This window comes from Mustelus asterias, chromosome 15, assembly GCF_964213995.1.
Source record: "Mustelus asterias chromosome 15, sMusAst1.hap1.1, whole genome shotgun sequence".
In the NCBI taxonomy this organism is placed as follows: domain Eukaryota; kingdom Metazoa; phylum Chordata; class Chondrichthyes; order Carcharhiniformes; family Triakidae; genus Mustelus; species Mustelus asterias.
In genome coordinates, this window is record NC_135815.1 from 11,503,395 (window position 1) to 11,527,892 (window position 24,498).

At 41.3% G+C, this 24,498-nt stretch overlaps 1 protein-coding gene across 1 annotated transcript in view; it reads left to right on the forward strand.

The window, feature by feature from the left end:
- The window catches only part of LOC144504330 (deubiquitinase DESI2), a 67,021-nt gene that overhangs the window by 37,033 nt on the left and 5,490 nt on the right, over positions 1–24,498 (forward strand). Inside the window, exons 2-4 of the mRNA XM_078229493.1 lie at positions 737–809; positions 1,476–1,569; positions 4,323–4,464. Of these exons, the coding sequence (XP_078085619.1) occupies positions 737–809; positions 1,476–1,569; positions 4,323–4,464 (309 nt within the window). The remainder of the gene's footprint in view (positions 1–736; positions 810–1,475; positions 1,570–4,322; positions 4,465–24,498) is intronic.

Below are 24,498 nucleotides of genomic sequence, written 5' to 3' on the forward strand. Positions count from 1 at the left end.
CCACATCGGGGAGATTAAACGCAGACCGAGTAACCGCTTTGCGGAATGCCTTCGTTCAGCCCGCATGACCCCAACCAACCTGTCGCTTGCCATTTCAGCTCAGCCTCGTGCTCTCATGCCCACATGTCCTTGGCCTGCTGCAATGCTCCAATGGCACCTACCATGCATACTGGAGGCGCAGCACCTCATCTTCTGATTAGACATATTAAAACCCTCAGGACTCAACACTGAGTTCAACAACTTTAGACTGTGATCTTTCTCCTCCTCCATAACCTTTGTTTAATATCCCAAGCATTTTTGGTTCCTATGCCACTGGGCCATCTGTCACTTGTTCTTAAGTTATGCTTTCACTGAGCTTTATCCCCTCCTGAACACATTTTGATATCTGGTCTTTATGCAACTACCAGCACTTTCTCCTGCCATTAATTCTTCCTTTGTCTCGTGACCCACATATCTCTCCTTGCTCCCACCAATCACTGACCTTCTACTCTGCTGCAGCTGATCCATCCCCTCTTGCACAGTAGATAATCCACCACATTTCTCCCTCTTTAGCTCTGAAGAAGTCATATAGGTGCAAAATCTTAACACTATTTTTTCTCTCCACAGATGCAACCAGACCTGCTGAGTTTTTCCAACATTTCCTGTTTTTGTTTAGAAATTGTTTGTCCCAAATTTGAGCTGTTATTATCAGATACTTATAATTTCTCTGAATGTTGTTTTTGTTTTGCGTTTCTAGTACTGGATTAATGAATACACATCATCATTGGGAATTGGGGTCTTCCACTCGGGCATCGAAATATATGGCAGAGGTAAGGATTAAACAAAATTAAAACTCCATTATTTACTTTTTAATTGCACCCTATCAAATGCTTGTACAGTTCTGTCAGACATTCCTTTAGTCATATGGTTGACATTATCTGTGAAGTTTGTGGTGAGCCTCAGTTTGTTATAGTCCCTACTACCATACCTACAGCATTACCTCATAGATTGTGGGAGAGTGCTGGGTATCGATTACTACTTAGCTGCTCTCACTGCTGCTTTGTAATGCCTCCTGGTTCTGGGATTGCTTCTGCCGACTGTTCTGCCTGTCTCCTTCCTGACAAGGCAAAACATCCCTAAGGACAATGATATTTAAAACCAACGCTTTAAATTGACAGTTGCTTTTGAAACTCTCAATCTGCAAACTGCAATCCATACCACAACCTTTCTTTGCATAATGTTGATTTTAAATTTTCTCTCTTTCTACACTGTAATAGATGTTGTAATTGAGAACGTTGAGTGTAAGTAACAGAGAATCATAAATTGTTGAGAGTTGATACAGTTTCTCATTTTGTAGCTCAAAATGGAGTTCATTTGCAATTTGTCCTGCTGCTGAGTGGTTCAAATTGCATCACATAAGTTCATGTCAATGTTGTTACAAAGCAAAATATAGGTTAGAACTCAATATCTGTGTAAAGTCACTTTATTTTCTACAGAGTTTGCATATGGTGGCCATCCTTACCCATTTTCAGGAATATTCGAGATCAGTCCTGGAGACTCAACAGAGCTAGGAGACACATTCAAATTTAAGTAAGTCATGTGTGCCAGAATTATTTTATTTCTGATGCTTCTGAAAGTTCAATAATCTGTCTTCATTAAGAATCCATCGTACTCCAAGAGTCAAACTGGTTTGATGAACTTGGGGAAAACCGCACATAAAGCATGCGCAAAATTATTGGTGCAGTTACTGATGGGCAGTGCCATCTATTCTTGCTGTATAACTAAAAGCCAAGGACATGTGTCATAGCACTATTTGACCCCCCCCAACCACCCCGCTGAAGATGTTGTATTCTTTGGCCATAATTAGATGGGTATCAATGCTAAGTGATTTTATGGGATTTTCAGAGGATAGAGCTGGGAAGACCAAAAGGTCAACCTTCACTGGTACTTTCTGAGCTGTTGGGGAGCAACCTGTAATCAGGGCCAGAGTATGAAATGTGCATGCTGGAATATATAGTTGAAAATGGGGTGGAATCGGATTAGAAGGGGGAGATAAACGGATTGGGGTAATGGCTATGGAATGTTTCATTTGTTGTTAGGATGTGGGTAACACTGGCAAAACTGCATGTATTGCCATCGCTAGTGGAGAATGTCGTGTCCTTGGAACCCAGCAGTCTTTTGCTTGTGGTGCTTCCATCATGGTGTTATGTAAGAAGTTCCAGGGCACTGACCTTATGACATTACCTCACTTCTATGAATCACTGCCCTAAAATAATATCCAGCTTGAGAGCAAGTGCCTGTTTAGTACAAATTGCCTTTGTCTTTACAAATTATGGTTGTTTATGTAGAAATTCTGTAGTTTGCACCAGTAGCACTACAGAATGATTCTCAAATTAGTACCAAGTCCAAGATAATTTTACATAATGTTTACAGGGGGAGCCAAAACATTTGTAATTGTGTTCACTTGAAGTGGTATTTTCCAGTACCTCGATCGACTGTTTCCCCTTTTGGATTTAATACTCTACAACATAGAGGTACTGAAAATCATTCTCATCTGAGTGGCTCTAGAATTTTGACTATTATGTTGGGGGAATAAAAGCTGCCTACCTATTTCCTGCTGTAAAATAATCCTTGTTCAAAAAAGATGTAAAGATGGTCCCAGCAATTGCAGGTCAGTCAATTTAATATCAGTAGTGGGCAAGCTTCTGGATACAATTAATCGGGATAGAGTTAGTAGCTACGTAGAAAAGTGTGGTTTATTAGGAAGAGGCAGCATGGATTTCTAAAGGGAAAATTGTATTCAACTAACTTGGTGGAATTTTTTGAGAAGGTAAGGATCGATGATGCAGTTGATGTGATGTACGTGGACTTTCAGAAGGCATTTGATACAGTGTTACACAAGCCTGTGAGAAAGGTTATAGCTCATGGACTGATAGGGACAGTAGCAATATAGACGCAAAATTCGTGGAATAATAGGAAGCTGAGAGTAATGGAGATTGTTTGGGCTAGAGGAAGGTTTGTAGTGGTGGTCTCCAGGGGTTGGCACCCTTGTTTTTCCTGATATATACCTATCTAGATCTCGATGCACAAGGGACAGTTTCAAAGTTTGCAGATTACACAAAACTTGGAACCATTAACTGTGAAGAGGACAGTGTGGCACTTCAAAAGGACATAGACAAGGGACAGATAGGTGGCAGATGGAAGTTCAATTGGGAGAAATGTGAGGTGATGCATTTGGTAGAAAGAACATGGAGAGACAATATAAATTAGCAGGTGAAATTCTTAAATTGGTGCAGAAATAGAGGGAGCTGGGTGCAGATGTGCATAAATCATTGTGAGTGGTCGGATAGGTGGAGACCGTAGTTAATAAACCATATAATATTCTGAGCTCTATTAACAGGTGCATGCAGTACAAGAGCAAGGAGGTTATACTGCACTCCTACAAGACACTGGAGCATTGTGTACAGTTTTGGACGCCAGACTGTAAGAAGGATGTGTACACATTGGAGAGCGTGCAGAAGAAGTTCACTAGAATGATTTCAGGAATGCAAAACTTCAGGGTTCACTAGAATGATTTCAGGAATGAGGATAGATTGAAGAGGTTGTGACTGTTCTCCACGAGAGAAGAAGACTCAGAGGAGATTTGAGAGAGATGTTCATAATCACAAGGGGACTGGATAAAGTAGAGGGGGAGAAACTGTTCCCCCTCCTAAAAGGATGAAGAATGAGAGGGCACAGATTTAAAGTGATTTTCAAAAGAAGCAAATATAATGCAAGAAAAAACTTTTCCACACCGAGTGGTTGGGGTCTGGGATGCACTGCCTGGAAGGGTGGTGGAGGCAAGTTCATTCGAGGCATTCAAGAGGGCATTAGATGCTTACTTGATTGGAAACAATGTGTAGGGGTTATGGGGAAAAGGCAGGGGAATGGCACCAAGTCATGTTGCTTGTTTGGAGATCCGGTGCAGATTCTGTGGTATGTTAGATAATGTGTAATATTTAAGACTCGGGGTAACTTATCTGTATTTAACATTTAAAACCACTCTGCACAATGGTTGGTGAAGTTATATGTACATGTTTGGCTAGAATGAATTGTGGATAAGCCCACTTTTACATATGAATAGTTCACTTTCTACCATGGCCACTTCCAAATCCAAGAAAGTTTGACTGGTACGGGGAAAGGGATATTTCTGATAACTTCAGAACCATCTGTGGAACTTAAGATAGTTCAGTAAAATAAGAATTTATGAAATAAATGGAATTCAGTGTCATAGGATTTGTTGTACAAGATCAACATTCATTACTTTCCTGTCTGAGTTCACTTAACCTATTTGTGTTCCATAGGGAAGCAATTGTGATGGGTAGCACCGATTTTACAGAGGATGACGTGGAGCGCATTGTAGAGGAGCTTGGAAAGGAATACAAGGGAAATGCGTATCATTTAATGCACAAAAATTGCAACCATTTTTCTTCAGCTATATCCGAGGCAAGTACATTGTAATTTACAGAACCAGCACGAGTTAATTTCATTTGAGTTTTGTTTTAATTGGCTATTGCATTTGGAAGTCACATTGTCAACAGCAAAATAGCTCAGATTTTTTTTTTACCTCGGCCTTTCTCTTTTCTATCTTTTTCTTTCTCCCAACTTAATTTACTCGGCCTTCTGTAATTTAGACAGTGACACCAATATTAGCATTCTGGATTTTTCTTTGTGCGTCTCCAGTCATGAACCCAGTTGACATGGACAAGTGGGGCCGAAGGGCCTGTTTACATGCTGTAAAATGTTATGACATTGTAACTGGATGGGAAGATCACAGAATGGAACCCTGGCTCAAAAAACTAACTTTTTTTTAACAAAACGTGGAGGAACAGAGTCATAGGGCTGCTAATTAGTTTTAACAAGGAAAGAATAATTACTAAATAATTAAAAATTGGATTATGATGCAATACTCTTTTACTACCCCCTTACCTTAACAATAACACTCCAAGTTTAAGATTAATATAGATTACAAAGTACATCTTAAACCACTATGGTCTCATTGGCATACCCAAGATGACTGTGGTCAAATACACACACTCCGTTTTGAACCCAAGCTAGTATCTATGGATTTCTCTCAGAATCCCCACCAGGTGATTGTCACATGAGAGTTTCCAAACTCCACCCCCCAAAAAATGTTTTAATGCTTTCTCTTAGTTTTCACTCTGAATTGCAGCCCAGGTCTTCCAAATGACACTGTTTAAAAGTGTCTGCTCTAATTTTAACAGTGAATCTAGTCCAGGTTTTACACCACCTCAATTAGGATTTATTTGTCTTGACTGCTGTTGAAGCTGTTCACTCTTAATTCCTAGACTGTATTAAAATGGCATCAAACTTTTGATTTACTTCTGAAGTCTGCTTTTCCGCTTTAAATCTGGTTACTGCAATTGTCTTTCTAACTCGGAATAATTAGGTTACTCTTCCTTGAATTCTTCTGAACAATACTTTGATGTTTGGCTCTCTTGACTTCAGTTGCTCCTAAGACATTATTTCTGTCCCAATTCCCTGGTTGTCTGGACACTAACTGGTTCTTTAGGAAGCCTGCCTCTTTGCAGTCCCCATCTTGTCCAGTCTTTCTTCTGGCAGAGTTGAGAGAGGTTGACTCCCTTCCAACTGAAATATATCTAGCTAAAACTAAAACCTTAAAGGCTTTTCTATCTTACAAGGCCCCCAGTTGCTAAGCAACCATTGCTAGTTTGTTTATTCTTTGCACTGTAGCCCTCTCTAAGCACAATAGAAGTACGGTTGGAACTTAACTAGCTCCCACACATACAAGTTTGTCCAGCATGAATCTAACTATTTACCCTTCCCCAGAAAAATTTAATTAAACCAACTTACAGCTATACCTTATTTCTAGGATGGCATGGTGGCATAGTGGTTAGCACTGCTGCCTCACAGCACCAGGGACCCGGGTTCAATTGTGTGTGTGTGTGTGTGTGTGTGGAGACGAGTGCGGGACAATGAGAATGTAGAAAGTTTTATTTTCAACGTTAATTGTGGAGGGTGGTGCAAAGCTTAACGTTCACCTGGGGCATGTAATGTTCCTGCACGAGCTCTGGCTACAGTGGTTACTTGATTAAGAGCAGCACAACCTGGTTTATTTTGCCTTTCCTAACACCGCGGTGCTGAAAATACTTGTATTGCCCCTAGTTTGTTTACTGTTCTTTCATGGAATGTCGGCGTCACCAGTATTGCTAACATTTGTTGCCTATTCCTAATTGTCCTTGAGAAGGTGATGGTGAGTTCTTAAATTGCTGCTATCCATGTGGTTCAGGTACAGCTACAGTACTGTTAGAAAATAAGTTAATTTTAATTTTGATCCAGCAACAGTAAAGGAATGACAAAATAGTTTCAAGATGTGTGAACAGAGGTGAAGCTGCAGGTTGTGGTGATCCCATGCGCGTTGCCCTTGTCCTTTGCAGTGGTAAAGGTCTCAGGTTTCGAAGGTGCTGTTGAACAAGCACTGGTGAGTTGTGGTAGAGCATCTTGTACATGGTACACGCTGCTCCCCACTAAGTTGTTGGTGGAGGAAGTGAATGCTTCAGCTATTGTAAGGGGTGCCAGTCAAGCAGACTGCTTTGTCCTGATGGTGTCGCACTTCATGCGTGTTGTTGGGGCTGCACTCATCCAGGCAATTGGAGAATAGTTCATCGCACTCCAGACTTGTGCTTTGGTGGATAGGCTTTCAGAAGTCAGGACACGAGTTACTTGCCTCAGACTTTCCAGCTTCTGATCTTCACTTGTAGCCACAATATTTATTTGGCAGGTCCAGTTCAGTTTCCGGTGAATGATAGTCCCCCAGAATATTGATACTGAGGGTTTAGCAATGGTAATGCCAAGGAGAGTTGGTTAGATTCTCTCTTACAAAAGATGGTCGTTACTGGCACTTGTGTAGTGCGTATATAATTTGCCAAGACACAGTCTGCTTCAGTATCCGAGAAGTCATAAATGATGCTGAATATTGTGCATTCATCAGTGTACATTCCCACTCCTGACTTTGATAGAGGAATGGTCATTGATGAAGTGGCTGAAGATAGTTGGGCCTAGGGCACTACTAGGACTGAGATGATTGACCTCCAACAACCACGATCATCTTCCTTGGTGCTAGATATGACTCCAACCAGTGGAGAGTTTTTCCCCGATGGCAATTTGCATCAATTTTACTGGAGCTCTTTGATGCACTACCACATATCTTGACCTCACTTGTTTCTAAATTCCAATACTGGATGAGCAGAAATTTTTCCCCACCTCGACACAGGTAAGATTGAATCCATTGTATTTGGTCCTTGCCACAAACTCTACTCCCTAACACCTGACCCTATCCCTCTCCATATCTGAGGCTCAACCAGACTGTTGACAACCTTGGTGTCATATTTGATCCTGTGATGAGCTTCCAACCACATATTCGCACCATCACTAACACTGCTTATTATGACTTCTGGAATGTTGCCTGACTCAGCCCCTGCCTCAGCACATCTGATGCTGAAACCTTCATTCACTTTGTCTTTGTTACCTCTTTACTTGACTATTACAATGCTTGCCTTTCCTGCATTCTACTCTCTGTAAACTTAAGGCCATCCAAACCTTTGCTGCCTGCGTTAAAACCCATGTGAGGTCCTGTTCACTCATAGGCCCTGAAGGACCTCCATTAGCTCCCAGTTAAACAACGACACCATTTTAAGCTGCTCATCCTTCTTTTCAAATCCCTCCATGGCCCCAACCCTTCCCCATCCCCTCCAGCCCCACAAGTTTGAAGGTTTCTGCTCTCTGTTGATTCTAATCATTTGAGCATCTCCAATTATAATCACTCCACCAATGGTTGCCAAGGCCAAAGCACTAGAATTTTCTCCCTAAAACGTTTCACCTTTCTACTTTTCCTCCTCACAATTTGAGACGTTACACTGACCTCTTTCTGCTCTAACATCGCTTTCTGTGGCTTGGTGTCAAATTTTGTTAATGCTCCTCTGAGGTATCTTGTATGTTTTATGACATTAAAGGTGCTATATAAATAAAAGTTGTTGTAACTCCGCATTGGTGGCTATCAAACCTGGGATCTTTCGATGTACTCATTGAAATAATGCAGCATTAATGGTTTTAATGTTGTGTTGATTAGCATAATGCAAATTTCAGAGGTGTAACCACACTATGGATGATATGGAATGTGCTGAGCATTGAAGACGGTAAATTTTACTACATCCTTGGTAACATTAAAACCTTCAATGCATTCTACAAACAATTGAAGTATGGGTTTGTTTGTGTCAAATAATTTGTTCAGACAGATGTCTGATATTGTTGCTTTTGCTCACTTATTGTTTAGTCACATAATCGCGTGTCATCAGTGATATTATTTGCAAAATGGGCAATCTGTTAGAAACAAAAACAGAAAATGCTGGAAAATCGCAGCAGTTCTGACAGCATTTGTGGAGGGAGAGTAAAGCTAACATTTTGAGTCCAGATGACCCTCCGTTAGAGTTGGGCCTGACGAAGGATGATCCTTTGCACTTGATGGTGCTGCTTTCACTCAGCTGCAAAGCACTTTTTATCCCCTCAGCATTTTATTCAATGTGGAACAATGCATTGGCATTCCAGCGTACTGTGCCAAAGGGAATAAATTTTATGTGCAGCGAGTACTCCGTCTCTGTTGTGTTGCTAATAGCTCCTTTAGAGTGAATGAAAATAATGGATGAGTTTTCCGTGCTTGTGTATTTCCTGGAGGTTGGTTGAAGAATAGCTTTGGCTACTGCCAACAAGGAGGTCACCTACTTGGCTGAGAGAATAGTATGTGCTGTGCTCAGAACGGATATGCAGATAACAATGGAATATGGAAAACGTTTGCTTAATTAAAAAAGTGTTGGTAGAACTGTAGTAAGTTTACTTATGGGATGTCCCACAGCTTTCAAATCTTTCTGGAGCTGGAAATTGGCTTTGCCCAATGAATTAAAAAAAAATCTAAGTAATATGCCTGTTAGATTTTAGACCAAATGGCGGCTGTGTCTGGAACACTCTTTCTCAAAAAGCAATGGAACAGAATCTTTGAATCTTTTTAAGGCAGAGTGAGATAGATTTTTGATTAAGGGAGTGGAAGGTTTTTGGAGGTAGACGGGAAATGTAAAGTGGGGGGGGGGGGGGGGGGGTGGTTACAATCAGATCAGCCATGATCTCGTTGAAAGGCGAAGCAGGCTTGAAGAACCAACTGGCCTACTCCTAATTCAGGTGTTGCAGTAATTGGGAAGTATTGTAAGACTCCTAACTACCAGTGCAAGTAGGTTTTTGAGGATTTGTTCATTCTTGCTGAGAAACTATTGTTGCAAAATGACCTTGTTATCTTTGGAAAAATTTGCTCAGATGAGAGAGTGCAAATACTTCCTGGTCGGGACCTATCATATTGTCATGTTTTATTTTTGATAATAGTTTCGTCCTTTTTTAAAAAAATCCTACATGTCGTACCTGTGCGAGATTTTTCATGTAAAATTGTTGTACTATATAAACAAGAAATTATTATGCTGCTGGATAAAAGTTGATTAACTACTCCAGAGGTGCCAGCAGTCTATTGAAAAGAGGGATAGAGTTGTACAGTACAGAAGAGGCCCTTCAGCCCATCAAGTCTGCACTGACAAAACTACACTAAATCTACACTAATCCCACTTTCCAGCACTTGGCCTATAGTCTTGAATGTTATGACATTTCAAGTGCTCATCCACGTATTTTTTAAAGTTGTGAGGTTTCTTGCTTCTTGTTACCCTCCCAAGCAGTGCAATGCAGACTCTCACCCACCCTCTGGATGAAAAACATTCTCCTCAAATCCCCTCTAAACCTCCTGCCCCTCATCTTAACATTATGCCCCCTCATTATTGACCATTCAACTAAGAGGAACAGCTGCTTCCCGTGCTCCTCATAATCTTGTGCAGCTCAAATCAGGTCCCCCCTCACCTTCTCTGCTTGAAAGAAAACAAACCAAGCTTATCCAACCTTTCTTCATGGCTCAGGTGCTCCATCCCAGGCAACATCCTGGTAAATCTTCCCTGCGCTCCCTCCCATGCAATCACATTCTTGTTTTGGATGTTCCAAACAGCACTGATTTCAAAGTAGAGCACATGGGTGTCAGGTCTTGGTGTCATACCCAGTTTTATATATTTTTTTGATTAATTGGTAAAAGATAGACATGTCAGCGCTTTTAGGAAAGGGCACAGGGAAGATTAGATGTTTGTCTATTCTTAATGTGACTTTAACTACTTTATTTGCCTTGCAACTTTCAAAGCAAAAGCAAAGCGGTTGCATTTTTTCCCCCAAAACCAAGATAAATAGTTATGGTTCATTACACCAAGCATCATCAAGATTAAAATAGATGAAGATTTTGATTGACAGCCTAAAACCTGGGTTTTAAAAGCCTGAAGTTTGCAGAAGGAAGGTGATGAATTTGAGATGTCACAATAGATATTTTTCTTGATTTTGTTGTCACAAGCCTGAACTGACCTCCCAGATTTTGCAAAGCAGATTATGTCTTTACCTGTGCTCATGTTTATCCGTATCTCGTTAAAGGAGTTGCACGTGAGCCAAACGGGACAGGAAGGATAGGAAATATGTGAGAGCTTCTTATCTGAATAATATCTCTCCCATTCTGTCACAATCCTTGGCAGCCTTTGAGCAACATGCTGTTTTGCATGGAAATAGGAAAGACAAGAATTTAAATTATTTTCATTTTAAGTTAATGCAGTTTCTTGGCATCCTGTGCTCCCCTGTTTTATGTCATGAAGCAGTTGAAGTAGTTCTTGTAACAAAACAAGGATGAACTCCTACCTTTGTGAACCTCATGCTTTTAGTAATCATAAGTCTTTTTCTGTGCCGCACTATTCAAGATTTTCTTTGGTGTAATCATTATAAGGCTTTCAAATAAGCCTCAATCCAGATGCCAGAATAATCGGTGTCGATGAAAGATTTGAAAAAATAGCTCCAGTTATTTTATGAAGTGCTTTGAAGTGGTATAGATAACTTTTCTTAAGTTCTCAATTTTGTGGCATATTTTAAATATTGTCAGTTTGCCAAAATACCGGCATTTCAACTATGAAGGGCTTTCATAAACCACTTTTTAAAAATACATATTTTGTAAGTCCGGGGGCAAAAGGTCATAGGAAGCCACATGCTGGCTAAACTTCAAACATTTCTTTCTGTCCAGTTTCCACATAACTGAACAACCATAAAAGCTCTTAACAACCTGCTGAGATTGCACTGAACTCTAAAGATCCAACATTAAAAAATAGAAAAATGAAATGGACATGCAAAACTTGTTACATCCTTTTCCACAGGATGTATTTAAATCAAAGTTACTTTTCATAGTATAGGTGTGGCTGGCAAGACTGGCATTTGTTGCCCATTCCTCATTGCACTGAAACAAAATTTTGGTTTGATTTATTATTGTCACATGTATTAGTATACAGTGGAAAAATATTGTTTCTTGCTCGCTACACAGATAAAGCATACCATATATAGGAAAGGAGAGAGGGCAGAATGTAGTGTTTTTGTCATAGAATTTAAAAGTGTTAGAATAAAGTATTAGAAGCATAGAACGAGAGTAAAAGATAGAATTAAAGAGTATGCTGGGTACAGCTTGCAAGAAGTTGCCACGCTCCGACGCCACCTTGGAAAGATTGGAAAGAAAATAGGAGCAGAAGTAGGCCATTCGGCCCATCGTGCCTGCTCCGCCATTCATCATAGCTGATCCTCTATCTCAACGCCATGTTCCCGCTCTCTACGCATACCACTTGATGCCTTTACAAAGAACAAAGAAATTACAGCACAGGAACAGGCCCTTCGGCCGTCCAAGCCTGCACCGATCATGCACCTTCTCTACCTACATTGCCACTTTGTGACCTGTGTACCTGTACACCCAGATCCCTTTGCCTATCAATACTCTTAAGGGTTCTGCCATTTACTGTATATTTCCTATCTGTATTGGACCTTCCAAAATGCACTTATTTCCAAGTGGGAATAAATCCTGTCTCGAAGAATCCTCTCCAATAATTTCCCTATCACTGATGTAATGCTCACGGGCCTGTAATTACCTGGATTATTCTCACTAACCTTCTTAAACAAAGGAACAACATTGGCTATTCTCCAATCCTCTGGGACCTCCCCTCCGAAAGCTTATGGTATTTGCTACCAAATAAACCTGTTGGACTTTAACCTGGTGTTGTGAGACTTCTTACTGTACCTCCCCTGTAGCCAGTGAGGATACAAAAATTTATCTCAAGGCCCCAGCAATTTCCTCCCTTGCTCCTCTCAGTATTCTGAAGTATATCCATCAGGCCCTGGGGACTTGTCTAGCTTAATGTTTCTCAATACCACCTCCTTTTTGATCTCAACATGACTCAAACTATCTACGCATCCTTTCCCAGACTCATCATCCACCAGGCCCTTCTCTTTGGTGAATACTGACACAAAGAATTCATTTAATACCTCGCCCATTTCCTCTGGCTCCACGCATAGATTCCCTCCCCTGTCCTTGAATGGGCCAACCCTCTCCCTGGTTACCCTCTTGCTCTTTATATATGTATAAAAAGCCTTGGGATTTTCCTTAATCCTGCTGTCTTTAGTCTCTAGAAATTTATTTCTTAAATACATTAAGTGACTTGGTCTCCACAGCCTTCTGTGCTAGAAAATTCCACAGGATCACCACTCTCCTGAGTGAAGAATGTTCTCCTCATCTCAGTCCTAAATGGTGTCCTACCCTGTGTCCTGAGATCACGATCCCCACCCACTGGAAACATCATCCCTGCATCCATCCAGTCTATCCAAACTTGTCAGAATTTTTTTTGTTTCAATTAATCCCCTCTCATCCTTCTAAGCTCCATTGAATACGGAACCAGTCGACCCAATTTCCCCTCGTACGACAAACCTGCCATCCCAGGGATCAGTCTGGTGAACCTTTGCTGCACTCCCTCTTTGGCAAGTATATCCTTTCTTGGGTAATGAAACCAAAATTGCGCATAATACTCCAGAGTGTTACAAATTTTTAAACTGGCACCGATGAAGGAACAGTGATTATTTGTCCAAGTCGATATGGTGTGGGCCGTGGAGATGATAGTGTTCACATGCTTCTGCTGCCCTTGTCCTTCTAGGCAATGGAGATCACAGGTTTGGGAGATGCTGCTCAAAGTTGGGCAGAGCCTTGGCTAAACAGTGATGTTTAATATTAGTGGGCAGGGTAGTATGCAGTCAGCAGGAAAAGTTTAGTGGCTGATTAGTTGGAAAGTTTTCACCAAAACCAATGCATTTTGTTCGGAAATATTTAGAAATGGTTCCAAGCTGAATTAAACTGTAATTTTGTTAGGTTTATCTTTGTGGATTAATTTCATTTTTTGTGATGATTTACACTAGGTACTCTCCTTGGATTCAGCATTACTGTCCAAACTCTTGTGTGGATCTAGTTTTGTATAGTCCAGACCATATGTGACCATATTTAGTTTAACTTGGGATTTGGGCAGAGAGCCCTTGCACAGGATTTTGGTTTACTCTTTCATATATGTGCTACCACGTCTTCAACTTCAAAAAGGCAGAAGAACAAACACTGTGGCTTAGGCTATGAACCAAAGCAGATTAATTGACCATTAAGCAGGTAAATGAACGGTAATCATACAGTTGTTTAATTTATAGTCATTAAAAAGTTACTCCCCTAAATGTTAAAACTGCAATCAGTTCTCGCACGCAAACACTAAACAAAAACATGATCCTTGAATCATAGGCTTGCTCAATCTTTAAGTGGTTTTGTACTTTGGTTATCCCTAGTGCTCCTTGGCTGCAATTCAGCAATTATATAATTTCAAAACTCTTGGAAGATATCCCAGAACAGGAATTACAAACGGTGAAGCAAAAAGCTGGAAACCTGAAACATAAAATGAAAACACTGGAAGCAGTTAGCAGGTCAGACAGGGTCTATATAGAGAGTAAAATAAGGTTAAAGTTTCAGATCTTGTATAGAACTTACAACATATCATTGGGTTCACTGTTCAAAATTTATAAACATGTAATTCCAGCTTACTGACTCCAGTAATGGTTTACATCATAAGAGTCATGTAAATCACCAGCATCCTTTTTTAAGACTTCCCCAACCCTCCTTGTATTTGGGAATGTTTAGGATACGCTCGTGATCAGTGATGAAGTGCTTTCGCTGCTTAAGGCCCAGTGACTACCATAATTCTTTTCCATAACGGTTGACTCGTTCATCAGTAAATGATGGAAGGGGTCATCAACAGTGCTACCAAGCAGCACTTGCTCAGCAATAACCTGTTCAGTGACGCCCAGTTTGGGTTTTGCCAGGGTCACTCAGCTCCTGACCTCATTACTGCCTTGATTCAAACATGGACGAAAGAGCTGGATTCCAGAGGTGAGGTGAGAGTGACAACACTTGACATCAAGACTACATTCGACCGAGTGTGACATCAAGGAGCCCTAGCAAAACTGGAATCGGTGGGTATCAGGGAGCAAACTCTCCATTGGTTGGAATCATACCTGGTACATAGGAAGATGGTTATGGTTGTGGAGGGACAGTCATCTCAGCTCCAGGACATCTCTGCAGGTGTCCCTCAGGGTACTGTCCTAGGCCCAGCCGTCTTCAGCTGCTTCATCAATGACCTTTCCTCCGTCATGAAGTCAGAAGTGGGGATGTTCACGGATGGTTGCACAATGTTCAGCACCATTCATGACTCCTCAGGTACTGACGCAGTCCGTGTTCAAATGCAACAAGATTTGAACAATATCCAGGTTTAGGCTGACAAGTAACATTTGCACCACACAAATGCCAGGCAATGACCATCACCAATAAGAAACACTCTTAGCACCACATTCAATGGTGTTACCGTCACTGAATCTCCCACTGTCAACATCCTCGGGGTTACCATTGACCAGAAACTCAATGGACTCACCACATTAACAAGAACAGGTCAGAGGCTAGTAATACTGTGGCGAGTAACTCACCACATGACTCCCCAAAGCCTATCCACCATCTACAAGGCACAAGTCAGGAGTGTGATGGAATACTCCCCACTTGCACGGATGGGTGCAGTTCCAACAACACTCAGGAAGCTTGACACCATCCAGGACAAAGCAGCCCGCTTGATTAGCACCACATCTGCAAACATCCACTCCCTCCACCACTGACGCTCAGTAGCAGCCGTGTGTACTATCTACAAGATGCACTACAGCAATTCACCAAAGATCTTTAGACAGCACCTTCCAAACCCACGACCACTTTCATCTAGAAGGACAAGGGCAGCAGATGCATGGAAACACCACCACCTGCGAGTTCCCCTTCAAGCCACTCATTGTTCTGACTTGGAAATATATCGCCATCCTTTCGCAGTCACTGGGTCAAAATCCTGGAATTCCCTCCCTAATGGCATTGTGGGTCAACCCACAGCGCATGGACTCCAGCGATTCAAGAAGGCGGCTCATCAGCATCTTCTCAAGGGCAACTAGGGATGGGCAATAAATGCTGGCCAGCCAGCGATGCCCATGTCCCACGAATTAATTTTTAAAATGTAAACGGATAATTTTGACTCGTGGCAGTATTGATGCTGTTGATGTGCCTTTTCCTTCACCTAACCCAGCAACATATCCCTTAATCACTTGCTCTCTTATTTGTGTGTTTGATTTTTCCTCAAATACATCTGTATTCTTTGCGTCAAGCACTCCATGGAGTAACAAGGAGCAATTCTGATTAAACATCACCTAACCTAAGATGCTAACACTTCCCTCTGGTCTCCATCACCTGACCTACTCAGTGTTTCCATTATTTTCTGTTTTTAATTAAATACTGTTCTACTTTTAACTGCATTAGCTTGTTTGCCCACACTATCAGCATTTCTCAGCTGATTGACATACCAAGCTGACACATTAAGTCACCCAAGTGAAAAGTATCAAAGATCTTACTTGGGAACAGTGCATTTTAAGTGACCATTTTGCATCCCAGACTATAATCTGCAGCCAGAAAAATACATGTATCTGAATTTAATCCCATGTACACGATAGTCAGAAAATAATTAAACCACCATGGACTAAACCTAACCATTTTTGTGACATAGTATATAGTCAATTTGGGTTGCTCTTCCCTCCTTGGTGGTCTCCCATTTGGCATCACAGAGCAAGAATTGTTTTCTGCAATTGTACAATTATATACTTTTACTTTTTCTAAACTTCTACTTTGCCTTGTAATTATTACAGCATTAGAATTTTAAACTTGAAGTTGCTACACTGCATAACACTAGCAATTTAGACACAGCTGGGTTTGCAAAATGAATTTCAAAGTCTTGTGTAACCAAAATAAATCCCTTGCAGTCTTTTTGTTCCACATGAGAATCTTGCGGACTGAAACGTGGCTTGTCTCCAGTTGAAGAGCTAGAAAACAGTGCATTCTTTTAGGTTTTGGAAAATAACTGGCAATATAATTTTTGACTATTTATACTTGGTAATTTACCCTGTTTTTATGTAGCTCTGCATGACACAAGCACACAGCTCTCCTGGATTGCTTTGTCATCAATTTGAAACTGGTACATTTGCAAGCCCCTTTTCTCTTGTTTTCCAATACAAGTGTCATCTTGGCTTAGTTGGTGGCCTCACCCCAGGAATGGTGCAAAAAGTAGACTGACATTTCAACAACAATTTGCTTTTGTATAACAATTAATTCAATTTCTAAAACATTCCTTGAGCAGGATCAAAGCAGTTGTAGGCCTTGGAGCCAAATGTGGAGTTGAATGTTATGATATCCAAGTGCTTTTTAAAGGTTATATGTTTTCCAGCCTTTACCTCCTTCCCAGTGGTTAACACTACCGCCCCTCAGCGCCAAGAACCCCGGTTCAATTCGCGGCCTGCGTGACTGTGCGAAGCCTGCCGTTCTCCCCATATCTGTGTGGGTTTCCTCTGGTTCTCCGGTTTCCTCCCACAGTCCGAAAGACGTGCTGGCTATGTACATTGGTCATGCTAAATTCTCCTTCAGTATACCTGTACAGATGCCAGAATGTGGCGACTAGGGGATTTTCATTGCGGTAATGTAACGTAAACCTACTTGTGACACTAATAAATAAACTTTAAAAAAGGCAGTGCATTCCAGATTCTCACTACCCTCTGAGTGAAAAATCTTTTTCTCAAATCCCCTCTGAATCTCCTGCCCCATACCCTAAAATTATGCCCCCCTTGTGTTGGACCCCTCAACCAAGGGGAACCGCTGCTCCCTGCACACCCTGTCCACTATCTACAATAGTGTAGATAGAGGAGCTTTAGATTGGTTCCACTGGTCGGCGCAACATCGAGGGCCGAAGGGCCTGTACTGCGCTATGTTCTATATCCCTCATAATCTTGTCCCCCTCAGCCTCCTCTGCTCTAAAGAAAACAATCCAAGCCTATCCTGTCTCCTTAGAGCTCAGTTGCTTCATCCCATGCCTTAACTACCTATTCACCTTCAGGGACCTGTGAATAAGTGCCCCAAGATCCATACAAAGCACCTATTGAATTAATTCTGACACAAGGAAGAGTGTATTTTAGTTACACCCAAATATTTATTTGATGTACTGAAGAAAATAAGGCAGTTAAGCTTGAGATGCAACAATAATTATTGTTTTGATATTTCACTTGCAAACTTTCTAAAGGCGAGCTTGCTGATTTGCCTTTTACCGACACACATTATTGCGTATGTGCTGGTGCATGCTGCAGCAAGCATTATAATTACGAAGCATCCGGAAGTTCTTGGCTTGAAGCCATTTTCCCCAGTATGAATGCCAACTTGGAATCGCTGTTAGAGCACAGAGTTTCTGAAGCCAAGGGTGTGTTAGATCAGACATGCAAATTGGAGCTGCCAAGAGTAAAGATTTATGATTAACTTGTTCTTAAGGTAACTATATGGGTTTGAACCCGTGACCACCTGACTCTGCAGCAAGCTGGCATTTGAGGTAAAAGAGATAGATGGGATAATATGTGCCAGACTGTTGTCCCCCCCTCAATATCTGGAAGTCCTATTTTGAGATTACTTAATTTTATTAAAGCCACCTGTCATTTTGAGGCAAAAGAGGTGTGGTCATCCCTGTGACACTAACGTTCAACCTCCCTGCTTTGCTCTGCATCAAACCGAGAGCCTGCATAGTATTTTTATGATGCAGTGAACAGAATTGCACGGTGTATACTGGGCAAGACCACCTGTCAATTGCTGCAGATTTGACTTGAGACCGTAACACCCTGAATTAAACATTCCCAAATACTATCCTGTGGAAGTTACATTTACATCCTATCCTCCTCTTTCAATATATGTAAAACTTCACATGTATATTATTTACCTCTAATGAGTCCAGCTATACCCTTTTGACAAGTTTTCTTGATTAGATATTCTAATTCTAATCCCATGCGCCCCCCCCCCCCAAATTCTAATCCCATGCCCCCCCCCCCATGTTGTGTGCAAATTTAACTACTTGAACAGGGCATGTCTGTATGTTAAACTGGAGCAGGAAAGGTCCCAGCAAATATGTTCCAGATGGCCTGTCAATCAAAGCCTTGATAGATTCTGGTATTTTGACTCTTACTGCTGATGTCATATTAACTGGCTTATCTCCAGTTCCCTGTTTTCTCTCTCCCTCATTTCTTGAACAGCAGCGTTACATTTCCTACCTTGGAATTCAGGGGACTATTCTAGAGTCAAGGGAGTTCTAGAAATCAAATGAATGCATCCTCTATCTCTGCTTCCACCTGAAATACATGGTTATCGGCCATCAAGTCCAGGGGATTCGTCAACATTTGGTTGCATTGCTTTTTCATTATTAATAGCTTTAACTTCCTCACTGACTCGCCCCAGGATTTCTCCACGATTTTGAGCATGTGTTCTCTACTGTGAAGACAGACCCACACCATTTATTAAACTCTGTCATTTCCTTATTTTCCATTATTATTCTCTCCTGTCCCAGCCTCTATGGGATCCACCTATACTTCACTAATCCCAGTCTTTTTCCATACATGTAAATGTGGTCACAATTTGTTTTTATATTTGCTAGTTTACATCCATTGTATTTTCTCATTCCATCAATTTCTTGATTATCTTTTGCTAACATTTTGAAAAAATCCTCAGGCTTACTACTCTTACAGTTGTAGAATTTTACAGCACAAAGAGGCCCCTTGGCCCCATCATGTCTGCACCGGCCATGCAGGAATGAAGATCCACAAGTTGGGAAATATCCATAAGTCAAAGCAGCAACAAACGTGACAGATGTGCCAAAATGGGCGAGCGATTGCTGGATCAAGAATAGTCAATGCAAGTATTGTGGCAAAAAGGGTCACATTGCAAAAGCTTGTTGGGCTAGACCAGGTACCCCTGGGAAGAATATTCAGAAGAAAAATTTTGGTACCATCAAGAAGAAGAACAAGTTGCATTCCACAAAAATAATTTGCAACATGGGAGAAAAGAATTTCAACTGTGAAGAAGAGACTGTCCTGAAATATGGTGAAGAACCGGATGTCTTATCCATATAAGGTGGGTCTTATCGATGCTGGGTGATTACGAACTTATGTGGACAGCATTTTAGGATGGAGGTGGATACTGGTGGTGCTGTAACTTTAATTCTTGAGACAACATGCCAACAAAAGCTGAAGCTTCTTTCTTTACAACTAGCTGATGTGATTTTAAGAACATACACAGAAGAGGTTGTCCCGTTAAAAGGTTATATTATGGTCAACTTGTAGTTGAATGGACAAACAGTAGATTTGCCTCTCCACACGATGCGTGGTGATTTTTCAGCTCTGTTTGAGAGATTTGGTTGGAGAAGATGAAGCTTAACTGGAGTGCTATCAACAGATTGGTCGAGGCCAAAACAGACCTATAGTATCATCTGGACAAATACAAGATGTATTTTAAGAGACACTTGGCTCAATGAAGGGAGTTCAAGTGAAACTCAAGATGAAGCCCAATCGTCAACCAAAACATCTCGGTGCCATTTGGAATTCGTCCCAAGGTCGAAGAAGAATTAGCATCATTTGTTAAAACTGGTCTGTTAGAGCCAGTTACAATGTGTTGCTGGGCTTTCCCCATCATACCTGTCATGAAACCAGATGGTTCGTTTCGTATTTGTGATGATTTTAAAACGACCATAAATCCGGTGTGTGCTCATCATAATCTGCTTGCTTTAATTGAAGATTTGTTTGCTGGGTTATCAGGTGGGAGAAATTCAGCAAGATTTATCTTTCACCCAGCCATATTTACAGATGCATGTATAACTGCTGAATTACAACCACTTACCATTGTTACTCATAAAGTTCTTTTACACTATAAAAGATTACCTTTTGAAATAACATCCACACCAGCCTGATTCCAAAGATTCATGGATCAGATTTTAAGTGGTGTCTCTACATTGTTACCTGGACATTCTAATTAAAGGGTCCAGTGAACAAGAGTACTTGAATGAGTGAAGCAACAATGGAACGTCTTCAAGCACATGGTCTGCGTATCAGTAAAGAAAAGTGAGATTTTTCCCGATGTACATAAGAACATAAGAAATAGGAGCAGGAGTAGGCCATCTAGCCCCTCGAGCCTGCCCTGCCATTCAATAAGATCATGGCTGATCTGAAGTGGATCAGTTCCACTTACCCGTCTGATCCCTATAACCCCTAATTCCCTTACCGATCAAGAATCCATCTATCCGTGATTTAAACATATTCAACGAGGTAGCCTCCACCACTTCAGTGGGCAGAGAATTCCAGAGATTCACCACCCTCTGAGAGAAGAAGTTCCTCCTCAACTCTGTCCTAAACTGACCCCCCTTTATTTTGAGGCTGTGCCCTCTCGTTCTAGCTTCCTTTCTAAGTGGAAAGAATCTCTCCACCTCTACCCTATCCAGCCCCTTCATTATCTTATAGGTCTCTATAAGATCCCCCCTCAGCCTTCTAAATTCCAACGAGTACAAACCCAAGCTGCTCAGTCTCTCCTCCTCATCAGAACCCCTCATCTCTGGTATCAACCTGGTGAACCTTCTCTGCACTCCCTCCAAGGCCAATATATCCTTCCGCAAATAAGGGGACCAATACTGCACACAGTATTCCAGCTGCGGCCTCACCAATGCCCTGTACAGATGCAGCAAGACATCTCTGCTTTTATATTCTATCCCCCTTGCGATATAGGCCAACATCCCATTTGCCTTTTTGATCACCTGTTGCACCTGCAGACTGGGTTTTTGCGTCTCATGCACAAGGATCCCCAGGTCCCTTTGCACAGTAGCATGTTGTATTTTTTTCCATTTAGATAATCCAATTTGCTATTATTTCTTCCAAAGTGAATAACCTCGCATTTGTCAACGTTATACTCCATCTGCCAGATCCTCGCCCGCTCATTCAGCCTGTCCAAATCTCTCTGCAGACCTTCTACGCCCTCCACACGATTCACTTTTCCACTTATCTTTGTGTCGTCTGCAAACTTTGGTACCCTACACTCAGTCCCCTCCTCCAGATCGTCTATATAAATGGTAAATAGTTGAGGCCCCAGTACCGATCCCTGCGGCATGCCACTAGTTACCATCTGCCAACCAGAAAAGCACCCATTTATTCTGACTCTCTGCCTCCTGTCGGATAGCCAATCCCCAATCCACGCTAACACCCTACCCCCAACTCCGTGTGACCCAATCTTCTTCAGCAACCTTTTGTGAGGCATCTTATCAAACGCCTTTTGGAAATCCAAAAACACCGCATCCACCGGTTCCCCTCCATCAACCGCACTAGTCACATCTTCATAAAAATCCAACAAGTTCGTCAAGCACGACTTTCCCCTCATGAATCCATGCTGCATCTGCTTAATGGAACCATTCTTATCCAGATGGCCTGCTATTTCTTCTTTAATGATGGATTCCAGCATTTTCCCAACTACAGACATTAAGCTAACCGGCCTGTAGTTACCCGCCTTTTGTCTATTTCCTTTTTTAAACAGCGGCGTAACATTAGCCGTTTTCCAATCTGCCGGCACTACCCCAGAATCCAACGAATTTTGATAAATAACCACTAACGCATCCGCTATTACCTCTGACATTTCTTTCAGTACCCTGGGATGCATTCCAACCGGGCCCGGGGACTTGTCCACCTTCAGTCCTGTTAGTCTACCAAGCACTGCCTCCCTGGTAACATTAATTGTATTGAGTACACCTCCTGCCAACCCTCTATCGTTAATATTCGGTAAACTATTTGTGTCTTCCACCGTGAAGACCGACACAAAAAACTTATTTAAAGTTTCAGCCATTTCCTCATTTCCCACTATTAAATCCCCCTTCTCGTCCTCCAAGGATCCAACATTCACTCTTGCCACTCTATTCCTTTTTATATGTTTGTAAAAGCTTTTACTATCATTTTTTATATTTAGAGCTAGCCTAGCTTCTTAACCTATCTTTCTTTTCTTCATCGCTTTCTTAGTCGTTCTTTGTTGTTTCTTAAAGTTTTCCCAATCTTCTGATTCTCCACTATTTTTGGCCACTCTGTACGCATCGGCCTTTAATTTAATACTCTCCTTAATTTCCTTTGTTATTCCCGGCTGGTTATCCCTTTTCTTACAGTCCTTCTTTATCACCGGAATATATTGTTGCTGAGTACTGAAAAGGATCTCCTTTAAAAGTCCTCCATTGTTCCTCAGCTGTCCTACCTACCAGTCTGCTCTCCCAGTCCACCTTAGCCAATTCAGCCCTCATCCTATCGTACTTCCCTCTGTTCAAACAGAGGACACTGGTATGGGGCCCGACTTTCTCCTCTTCCATTTGTATCAGAAATTTGACCATATTGTGATCACTTGACCCAAGAGGGTCCTTCACGAGAACATCCTTAATTCTACCTACCTCGTTACACATTACCAGATCTAAGATAACTCATTCCCTCGTCGGTTCTGTAACATACTGTTCAAGGTAACTATCCCGACAGCATTCTAAGAACTCTTCCTCCATCCCACCCCTTCCAACTTGAGTCAGCCAATCAATATGCAGGTTGAAGCCCCCCATGATTATTGCCGTTCCGTTTTTGCACACATCCATTATTTGCTTGTTTATAGCCCTCCCCACCTCAACATTATTATTTGTATTGATGTCAGTCCAGTATTTGAGTCACGTTATTGACGGTAAAGGCCTACATAAAGCACCTAAAAAGATGGATGCTGGTTTAGAAGCACTATGTAACACATTTGAGGTCTTTTCTAGGATTAGTAAATTATTAAGGCCAATTTATACCTTGAAGTATCTAATTATTGAAGCCATTGCATAATTTACTGTGCGTAACAGTCACGGGACTAGACAACGGAATGTGAGAAAGCATACAAGTATGTCAAAGATGTTTTGCGGAAGCCTGAAGTATTGGTTCATTTTAATCCGAAGCTGCCATTATTGCTTATGATGCTTCACCTCATGGAATGACCAATAGATTTTGCTGATTAGTGCTAATCTAACTATGTTCAGCTTGAAAAAGAAGCATTGAATATAATTTTTGGTGTACAAAAGTTTCATCATTATTTATATGGTTGTCATTTCATGTTATTGACTGATCATTGACCCTTAACTATTTTTGAACCAGGTAAAGGCATACCGTTGTTAGCTGCCAGCCGATTGCAAGGATGGTCGGTGATCTTATCTGCATATTCTTATGATATAAAGTATTGTCAATCAAACTGCCATGCTTATGCATTATCATGTTTACCTTTACCTATTGGGCAGATACCAAATAGTTTTTCTAATATCCATTCTTTTTCGCTAGAAGGTCATTTGCATGTGACATACCAAAAATGTCCCATGATGGGGAAGGTGATCGATATGGTAGTGAAAAGAACAATAGCTGGAACTTTTTTTTTCAACATCATCCACATCCTGATTTGCAACCATGTGTGTCAAGAAAGCTTGAGTTGACATCCAAATTGGGAGTCCATTGTGGGGAATCAGAGTGATCATCCCTCCAGTCTGTGTGGAAGAGTTCTTGAACAACTACATGAACGGCATCCTGGTATAGTCTGGATGAAGGAATTAGCACGTAATTATTTTTGGTGGCCAGGTCTGGATGCTCAGATTGAAGAAAATGTGGGAGAGTGTCAATCTTGTACACAAATTAAAAATTACACCACTGTTGTCTCCTTTACACCTTTGAGAGTGGCCTAAAATGTCATGGCAACGGTTGCATGTAGATTTTGCTGGTTTGTTTGAGGGTTACACATTCTTAGTCATAATGAATGCACACTCAAGGTGGCCAGAGTTGTTATCATGAGGTCTATTACATCTGAACAAACCATTAAAAAAATATATTGACAAAAGTTTTGCAAGATTTGGTGAACTGGAACAGGTTGTTAGCAATAATGGTTCATCGTTTACGAGAGTTTGAGGATGATCTCAAAGTAAATGGTGTTCAGCGTGTAAAATCTGGACCATATTATCCATCAACCAATGAAATAGCTGAAAGATCCGTACAATCCTTGAAACATTCTTTAAAAACTTCAAATGAGCAAGGTTTGTT